General features: G+C 46.4%; 1 protein-coding gene across 4 annotated transcripts in view; it reads left to right on the forward strand.

Annotated features, from left to right (window-relative positions):
- MAP3K3 (mitogen-activated protein kinase kinase kinase 3) overlaps positions 1 to 10,125 on the forward strand; it is a 75,615-nt gene that overhangs the window by 59,517 nt on the left and 5,973 nt on the right. For all 4 annotated transcript variants that reach the window (XM_006017831.3, XM_006017833.3, XM_025196875.1 and 1 more), the window contains 4 exons: positions 751 to 899; positions 3,485 to 3,616; positions 6,238 to 6,367; positions 7,924 to 8,101. In XM_006017831.3, the coding sequence (XP_006017893.1) occupies positions 751 to 899; positions 3,485 to 3,616; positions 6,238 to 6,367; positions 7,924 to 8,101 (589 nt within the window). The remainder of the gene's footprint in view (positions 1 to 750; positions 900 to 3,484; positions 3,617 to 6,237; positions 6,368 to 7,923; positions 8,102 to 10,125) is intronic.

The raw sequence follows: 10,125 nt of genomic DNA on the forward strand, positions 1-10,125 counted from the left end.
ATTGTGCTTTATTATTAGAATCTCTGATGCAGAAATTCTTTACGCAATACAGAGGCCTCATCTACTCTAGAATAATTAGGACTGATAAATGCCCACTGGTACAATCCTGCCTACGGTAGCAATGGTGGAGGTTTTATCTGGAGCATGCAAGTGCTTTTATTGTTGTTATCTAACACTATAGCAGCAATTGATTAAGGGGCCTGCTCTCTGGTTAGCCTCTTGCTTTTCAGCATCCAATGGGAATTTATAATTCCTAATTTCGCTATTGTAGGCAGGCCTTATTGACCTTCCCCTCCTCCCCCAAAAGCCTGTCTATTAAGTAGAATTCTGATAAAAGACTTTTTAAGAGCAGCAAAAGCTTTTCTACTCCAAGCTTAGAGGGAGAGGCATAGCAAGAGTTACCCATCACTCTACTCTGCTGGTAGCAACTGCAGCAAAATTAGGAGGTCTGACCTGTTTAATATCTGCCCCCAACACATACATATACCCCCTTTGGGAGTTGTGGCGATTTCTCTTCCTGAACAAAAGCCAAGTGGAGGAACACTACATGCTAAGGCAATCGAGCTCTGGGTGAAAAACAACCGCTGCATTCCAAAGGGTTTATTTCCTGATGGTGGAGTGAAGCTACACTAAAAGTTCATTGGAACAGCTTAGTATTTTTACTTCTCAGTAGTAGGGCTTAGTGTTTGTACAACACCCTGTGGTCCTCAAACAGCACTGTAAACAGGCAAATTATTATTGTATTTGTAGCTCCAAGTGCCCCAATAAACTGGCGACGAGGGAAACTCCTGGGACAGGGTGCCTTTGGTCGTGTGTACTTGTGCTACGATGTGGACACAGGCAGAGAGCTTGCAGCTAAGCAGGTCCAGTTTGACCCAGACAGTCCTGAAACAAGCAAGGTACCTGAAAGATAACTCTCTTCAGAGCTGCTGAATCTAACCATGCACACTTTGACACCTTGGAATGTGCCTGTGTCTGTCTGAAAGCTAACACCTTTGCTGCCTCTGCTATGGCTTCAGGCTCCAGGGAGTCATTTAAATTATCTTTAGCTTGAAACTAAAATCAGTTTTCTTTCTCCTTTTTGGCTCTTTAGCCCTAACTGGTTTGTTGTAGCCAAGTTACAGTCTTGGTTCGTGTGAATCCTGAGTTACTACCATGGCTCTTGTTAGACAAGTATGTGAGAGAAAACAAAATGTGGACGCAATGGGGTTTTTTGCCATTGAAAGCTTTTTACAAAGTCCTGGCCATGGGCTGGCCTGGTGTAGATATTGTGTTGGGTTTGTCTACCATAGCAGGTTCCCATTGCAGGAAGTTTCTAAAGGTTTCTTACTCCAGTTCAGCTTGTTCAAAGGATAATGAACATAGCAAAAAAAAATAAAAAGGACCAGCCCATGCTGAAAAAGTGGCACTCTTACTAATGTTAACTGACAGTCCACTTGGATCTGGGAACTGTAGGAAGGAGCAAGTAGGGGTTATGGAGTCTCTAAGTTTGCAAAAGAATGGAATAACTTCTGCCTTCTGCCCTGGAAGCTGAGCTTGAATTACTACTGAAGATTTTTTTGCCAGTCTCTTGTTAATGTACCAGCTACCCAACTTACAGCAAGTGCATTTGGAGTCAGGAAGATTGATCCATAAAGATTGAATTGCTATAACGAAAGGTTGTGGATTATTGAACCAAGCTAAATCCTGATGCTGGTGAGCCCTGCTTTTATACCAGGTCTCTGTAAATCACAAAGTAATGCAGAGAGTAGGGAGAACAGGGTAAATATGTACCATATTTACTCAAATCCAAGATGAAATTTTCCCCTATTTAACATGGGGGTGGGGAGCCCCTCAGTTTTGATTTGAGTAGAAGCAGCTGCTATGACTCCAACTCCAGCCCCAACCTGGGCTCAGAGTCAAAGTTGGAGCTGCAACTTCTGCCACTGGCCACCACACTGCCATCTCCCGTCTTTCCCTCCATCCGCTGCTGCCTCTGCCCCCTCCAGCAGGGCTTGGCCCTGCCCCAGCACAGGATGCACGGGCAACATGGCTTCTCTGCCCCCAACTTGGCCTGGCAGCATCTTTAGCCTGGGCTCTGGCTCCAAGGCCCAGCTGGAGCTACCTCTGCTGCAACAGCTGCTGCGGGGCTGAGCTGGGGCCAGAGCAACTACATGGAGTGGGGCCAGAGCTGAAGCCAGAGGATGGGGGGGCAGGTACCAGTGGGTGCAGGTTTGGGTGGGGTGCAAGGGTCAGAGGGGGCAGGTGCAGGTGGTAGGGGAGACAGGCCAGGGTGGGGCCCAAGCGGGAGGGCCTATACCATTTGACTCCCCCTGCTGCCTGGCCCCCTGCCACTGCTTTCCCTGCTGCAGCAATTGGTTGAGGGAGGGTAGAATTTAAGAAAACCCTCCAATACTTAGATTCTATACACATACAACTATAACACATTTATAAATTTCCCATGTATAAATTCTAATTATTCTAGGGTCATTGTAAATTCATAGTTATCTTGGATTTGGGTAAATGCATGGTATTTCAGAGGTGCCATAACCTCCAACCCTAAACCATGAGTAGCTCTCCATTAAGAGGCTTCCTTCTGGTTGCACTTATCTGTGCAGTGTCCAGTTTCTTGCTCTTGCAAATTTGTATCCTCTCCGGGATGGAAAAATATGAATCTGGTAGATTCCTGTGGTAAAAGCGAGTGCGTGGGGTAGAAAAGACTGAATGGGTCTGAAGTAGCGGAGATGGTTCTTAGAGAATGGGCATTCTGCTTCTCCTACAACCCAGTGGTGCTCTAGTGCTGTTCCTGTTCATTCTGTGCATTTGAAAAGAACCTGAGACCTTTCCTGTATACTAAATAACTCTAGGTCTGGACTTTTTTGGTTAGTCATTCTGCTTTGTCTTGCGATAGCTTGACCACCAGCTTCATGTGAATGATTGCAGATGCTTTGGGTCTGATAAGAACAGCTTCCTTTCCTAAGCCTGAACTCAAGTAAAGCTCACTAGCATAAATCTGGGCAGGAAGTTAGTGACAGAAAAGTAGATATTCCTTAGACCCCATAACCTTGGTCTCTAAAGGCATTTTTGTAGTAAAATTACTGCAAGAGCTGTTTTATAAATATAATCTCAATACTCCGGTGAGGATTATTCCCATGTTCCCAAAGGAGAAACAGCTTTTCTCCATGTGCTTTGGCCAAATCCCTCCAGGAAGTCAATGTTGAAGTCAAGGCCAGGAGTTTCTGGTATTCAACCCATTATGCAGCACTGCCCCTGGGTAAAGCCCCATTATATATATAGTACCTGGAGCCAGCTTAGTACAGAACAAGCATTAACCAAGTATCATCTGGAACATGCGTCTGTCATGGGATCTGTCAGAGCTAAGGTGATCTGAGGATTGATTTACATTGAGGCACAAATACTAGGTCAGATTGGTGCCATAAGTGAGGTTGTTGAAACCGGATGTTCCATAGGCACAGCTCCTTATCTACTATATCAACTTCTGCAGGAAGTGAGTGCTCTGGAGTGCGAGATCCAGCTCTTGAAGAACCTCCAGCATGAACGCATTGTTCAGTATTATGGCTGCCTGCGGGACCGAGCAGAAAAGACCTTGACCATCTTCATGGAATACATGCCAGGGGTAAGAGACTGCAGTAAGAACAAAGACTCCTTGCTGGTTACTCTGACCATCCCACCCCACTTTAAGCCCTCTCAGCTGTCTTCCTTTTTTGAACATGTCTGGTTCAGCCTTGATGTACTGTCACAGCTCTGCTCCTCTTTGTTTTATTTTCTGTATCATCCTAGTCTTAATTGCACACCTGTCTTCATGGTCCCCATCTCCCCTGCCATACTGTGCATGGTACACCCTACCTTAACTAAGCTCTAAAGCCATGACTCCTTTTTCTCCCTCCCCTCTTAAATCCCTCTTACTGCATTGTCCCCAAGAAATCAGCCAGATAGATCCACAATTCTCTCTGTAGACTATTGTACACCAAAAATATGATTTTTATATTTTAAGCCCCTTCACTGGCTGCCCTCCTTTGCTACATCTATTATTTGTACTCTTAGATTGGAAGCTCTTCAGGACAGTGGCATTTTTTTCCTCAGTGTCTGGAGAGCACCTAAAAAGCTATGTGCTGCAGGAATACAGATAAGTTTTCAGGTTAGGAAGCACAGCAATGCCATGAACTTGGGGGGTCCTTGCTGTTTGTCAGTGTTGAGACCAGTTACTTTAGTTACTAAAGCCAGGCACAAACTCACATTATGGGGGTGACTGAATGAAACTCTTTTGGAGAATCTGGGAAATGTTTGGTGACTGTCAAAACCTGGAACCAGTTTCAAGTGCTTTGGTAATATATCTGTGAGAGATCAGATTGAGAACGTGGGGATGGTAAGGAGTGAAACGTGGGATAGATTCTAGACCTGTGCAAGTCGGCAGCGATCTGATCTGGCTTCAGATCCGGCCGCTTCGGATGGCCACGATCCAATCCGGAGCTCCGGACCGGGTTTCCACCTTGACCCGGCTGAAGTAGCTACAAAGCTTTGGAGCCACCTCAGAGATCCGGCCATAGGGTATAATGGGAAATCAATGAAATATCTATAACTTTGTTGTTTCTTGTCCAATATGGATGAAACTTGCAGGCATGGTAGCCTCTGCTGAGAGCAAGAAGCCTGCCAAGTTTCAAGAAGATTGCAGGGGTTTGGGGGGAACTGCACCTCAAGCTGCAGACAAGCAAAACTCATGCCATGGATGCCACTGTGCATGTTAAGGCACAGCAGGGTAACAGCTGCAGGGATGGTGGCCCCTGCTATGACACCTGCCAGCTGTCGAAGAGATCGGTGCAGGGGGAGTCTGGGGTCGTGCACCCCTAGCTGCTGACAGGCAAAACTCATGCCAAGACCGTGTCTGTCTTGGAGCAGTTGATTGTCTGTATTGATTCTTTCCTTTCCTTAGCCTGGTTTTATAGATGCTAATTGATGCTTTTTAAGTCGTTATGTAGTACATAGGTCCTGTGTATTGAGCTGGTCCCTGAGTGAATCATGATTGATTGATTGGTAACTGGGAACACAGCAGCTTAGCAGCCAGGCCTGCAGTAGTCTGTCCCGTCCGGTCCTGTTTCCTTCCCCCATCCCCCCCCAGTGCAGTCAGTCCCACAAGCAACCATGGCACGAGTTTTGTTTGTCCACAGCTTGAGGAGGGGCAGTTCCCTCCAAACCCCTGCACCTATCTCCTTGAAACTTGACAGGCTTTGTGGCCTCAGTAAGAGCCATCACCCCTGCAGTTTTCATCCCGCTATGTTGTAACGCCTAGATGTAGCATGAGTTTTGCTTTCAAGAATTTGGGGTGCTGTTTCCCCCCCCCCCAAACCCCTGCTCCAATCTTCTTGAAACTTGGCGGGCTTCATCCTCTCTGCAGAGTCTGCCACCCCTGAAAATTTCATCCAAATTAAACAAAAAACAACAAAGTTATAGATATTATATTGTTTCCCCATTATACCCTGTGGCTGGATCTCTGAGGCGGCTGCGAAGCTCAACCGCTTTGGGAAGCCGAACGAGGCCAGCGCTTCGACCCGGATGTGCTGCTTCGGACCCCGAAGTGTCCGAAGCTTCTCCGGATCCAAAGCTCTGTCCGAAGCCTCGCACAGCCCTAATAGATTCTTGTGGAATAGTGAATTTCAGGTGCCTGATGCCATGTCCCTCAAGTCCAAGGTCTGTGCTGACTCATGGTAAATTCCCTGGCTCATGTTGGTATGTGTTTTGCGTCAAGAGGAACTTGCTGCATTTCCCTTGCATGCATTTGTCAGTGTGGCTAGATAGTTTCTTCTCTTACCTTTAAATAGCATGATGTTGCCAATAGCCCCTGACTCGAGATGTACCTGGAAAAGGGTGGGGGCCAGTCTTCCTCAACCTTCTGTACTGTAGCTTAGCAAAGATGGTCTAAGAGCACAGTTTGAGGGCTGGTGTGCCTTATTCTGTTACCCAGCACCATCTGGAGAGATTGCGTTGCAGTATTGGATCCTGGTGATCTTGGGCATACCATTTAACCTATTATTTTCCCCATTGTACAGTAGAAGGTTGCTTACCTTCCTCATAGGAGCACAAAGAATTAATCAGTGTGGTAAAACACTGAGATCCTCAAAGAAAGAGCTCTTGTGCAGCTTCTAATTATGCTGTGAACAGTTGGATAGCAAGTGGATGCCCTGGGACCTATGGTTTGTTGTATCTATCTGCAAATCCTTTGTGTGTATGTTTTTGGTGTAGGGTTCAGTGAAAGACCAGCTAAAGGCCTATGGTGCACTGACGGAAAACGTGACTCGAAAGTATACCCGCCAGATTCTCGAGGGAGTCTCGTACCTTCATAGCAACATGATTGTGCATAGGGACATAAAGGGTAAGAGCAGCATGCGGTTTGCGTGTACACCATGTGCATGGAATTGTGAAGATGGAGGCCAAGAGTTCCTTACAAACAACTGAATGGCATGGTTTGGGTTATTCAAAAAAACCCGAAAAAACCTTCTTCAGAGCCCCCAGCTGGTGCTGCATAGCTTTTCTGTGGGGTGGTGTATAGGGGCCATTACTGGCCAGGTATAGAAAGAGGAGAACTCTCCGTGCTTTTCTGTAGAGGAGCTGAGAAGATGGCACAGTAAGGATGATTCTTTTGAGAGTTGTAATCCTTAAAAACCCCTATCCACAGCTCTGGATCACTTTCTTTCACACCCCAGTAAAATGAGGCTCTGTTCCTCCTTCCTTTGCTACCTGCACACATTTGCCTGTTTCGCTTCCTTATTAGTTCCTTCCTAGATTCCCCCCTGCCTGGCCAAATTGCCACCTCCCAGCTGATGGTTACCTAATGCTAAACCTGAAGCCAGTTACAGCATCTGACAGTTGTGTTTATTCCCTATTTGTTGCCCTTACCTGCCGTACCTTCCCCGTTAGCCTTCGGTGTTCTGCACGTAGATCCCTGGGTTAGTCACAGTCTATAAGCTATCAGTGCCCCGATATCTTCTTTGGAGTACAAGGCTGTCAGAACACAGTTGTCTGTGATCCTGAACGGCGATGGGGCACATCCAAGGAGGAGAATGTAACCTCCTGGGCAGGTCTGTGAAATATTTCTTGCATCACTCCCAGGCTAGTAGAGATGAGTAGCCTCTGGGGTCTTGTCTACTTGCTCATATGATCATGTTCAGAGTGTCATCCATGCTAGCAGGTTAGTTAATGGCTTCCCTATCCTTAGTGCCATATTTGTAATCTGCCTCCAGGAAAGTGGGTGGACCCCGGAGCTGTTCTGCCCTAGATTCCCTTACAGGATGGGGTTGGCCCATCCTTGTGAAGTGCCTCAGGCGGGGTAGCATGGATCCTGTTATGAACCAAAAGGAAGAAGCACTTTTTACTCTGTACACATGAGTGTACATCTTTATAGTAAGCCATCCACTAAGACTGACTCTTTCTGCCATTTCGCTGTGGCTGAAATAAATAGGACCCTCAGCTGAGTTAGGCGAGTCTCATTTGTTCATTGCAAGACTTCAGAGTGGTCTAATTAGTTCCATCTCCTAATTACTGCTTTCTGGCCAGCTAGGTGTTTGCCAAACCAGCACCCAAGCAAGACCCTTGTCTGTGTACTGTCACCATTGACCAGCAGGCCCTTTATATGCTGCTCAAGCTATTTACAGAAGCTGTAACAATGAAAATGCCGACTCATCACTTTTTTCCCCCCCCCCCCCCCCCCCCCTCCCTTTTTTTTTTTTTTTTCCCTAAAGTGGCAGCCGTTAGTAAATGGCTTGTTTGCAGCTTGCAGTGAAGAGATGGTGGCTTAGCAGGTCACCAGGCGCTTAATGGGGGAAAGGTCCTGTCAAGGGATTCAGGCATTTCTGGGTCAGATGTGAGCTTCACAGATTGTCTGGCAGCTGGATTGTGTGATAACAGTTGCCTCTATTCTTCTCCCTTCAGGAGCCAATATTCTCCGTGACTCTGCTGGGAATGTGAAGCTTGGGGACTTTGGGGCCAGCAAACGATTGCAGACCATCTGTATGTCTGGAACAGGCATCCGCTCAGTCACGGGCACACCATACTGGATGAGTCCAGAGGTGATCAGTGGAGAGGGCTATGGAAGGAAAGCAGATGTGTGGTAAGCAGTTGCTGATGGCTTTACCCTCAGCTCTTCCGGGGTGCTGTGAAATGGTCTGTTAATAGAAAAGTTGCTAATTGTGGCATGAGTGCCACAAGAGACGCAAACGAGCTGTGTAGTAGCACATAACAGATATGGGATGGGGGACAGGCAGCACACTGGCAGATGGAGTAGGGAGCAGAAAGCAAATCAGCAGATCAGGCAGGAAGCAGAAAATGGAGCAGCAAATTGGGCAGGGAACAGGGATTGGAGTGACACTCAAGGAAGAAACAGAGCTTAATTTGTGGCACACCTGCCAAAAAGATGGGTCCCCTCTGTGTTAATGCATTCGCTCTGCCTCTAGAACTGAATGCAGATTTAGCCTGGATCAGGAAAAAAAATAAATTTGAAAAAATTTGGCCAGTTTCTCATCTCCAGAGACCTGGCGCTGTGGCAGAGTGCAAAGCAAATACAGTATTTCCCCCCAAAATCAGCCCCTTAGAATTGGGGGTGCTTGTTTTAAGCAGGGAAGTTGTTTTCTTCTTTGGAAAAGCAGCAAGCCTGAGGACACTGTGTGTGCCCTGCAGCTGCTAAGATTGCTGCTGAGGTGGCAGAGTCCTATGTTACCATTTTCAGTCATAGCTATTATCTGACCACTGTAGCTTGTGCCTGAGGCAGCAAATGAGTTGCTGGTACCATCCTAATGAAGTTTGTGATGTGGAAACAACATCTTATTTGGAGAAACTTTGCAGCAATTTTGGGCCTATTCTTTTGACATTGAGTAAGTCCCCTTGAAAGCATAGTGTCCAGGAAATGTGGTATCTCAGTGAACAGTCTGGGTGAGGCAGTTGGCACCAGGAACTTGCTGGGCACTCTGTATCCCCACAAGGGCTTACTGTCAGGTCATATGGTTGTCCATGATGCTGGGGGGAAAAAAAACTTCTACGTTCTACCTTCAAAAAAAGAAGGTAGAACGTTTTTGGTAGGCTTGTTTTTTTTAGTGAGGGGGGAGAGGTGTCATGCAAGAAAATATCGTATCACCTTAAGAAATCCTCCTACAAGACTGCAGACCTTGGAACACCAGCTCCTGCACCCTATCCTACTGCAGACTCTGCTCCTTCAGGCTATTGCATCAGAGCTTGGGGCAGGAGGGAAAGACCTACATGTCTAATATCACATCTCATGATCTTTACTGTTAAACCTCCATCCTCCCCATGTCTCTTGCTGTGCCACATCTTGATTAGACTGAAATCTCCGTAGGTTAGGTACCTGTCTTAAGGTTGTCTGTACAACGCTATACATGATTAGCACACTGTAGAGATGAGGCGGGGAGAGATTTGGGTGTTTTAATTGAGGTGTAGGAAGGGGGTGCCTAGGAGTGGAATACCATGGGAGGCGCAGGTCAGAATTGAAGTGATTTGGCACACCGTTGGAAATTGTGGCCATGCTATGATTAGTATGAGCCTGAAAGCAATGTTTATTAAATATAGGAACTAACCGTCTTGGATGCCAAAATATTGGGCTGGGGTTTGTTTTTTTTTTGCTGGCTGGGACTATACAAACTAAAGTAAACATCACCACCAAAAGCTGTTCTTTGTATTCCTCTTCTAAAGAGAGGACTACAGTATTTTTCATGCAACTAATTAGTAAAAATGTAACTGAATTTTGTCCAGTACACAAAGGGTTAAGCATTGTGGTCTCTCCCAATTTACAATCTCTGGGAGTATGGAGCACGTGTACATCCCCCTGGATGGATGCAGTTGTGGATTTCCTCTAGCTGCAGACATGGGTCCATTCCCATCAAAGAGGCACTGCATTGGCTGGGCTCCAGCTTGTACAGTCCTGATCATTATTTTGGGGTCATAATTTTCCAACCTGATCTTAGTTCCAGAGAAGCTGCGCATGGACAAGAGACACAGAAACGTAATGAATCTAAGCCACCTGGCTTTCAGCCATTGCTACAGGCCTCTCTCCAATTTTCTTTTTCCTAAATAGCAAAAAATGTGAGCTATTTGTTATTGCTGGAATAACTTGACATGAAAAAA

This window comes from Alligator sinensis, unplaced genomic scaffold (assembly GCF_000455745.1).
Source record: "Alligator sinensis unplaced genomic scaffold, ASM45574v1 scaffold444_1, whole genome shotgun sequence".
Taxonomy (NCBI): domain Eukaryota; kingdom Metazoa; phylum Chordata; order Crocodylia; family Alligatoridae; genus Alligator; species Alligator sinensis.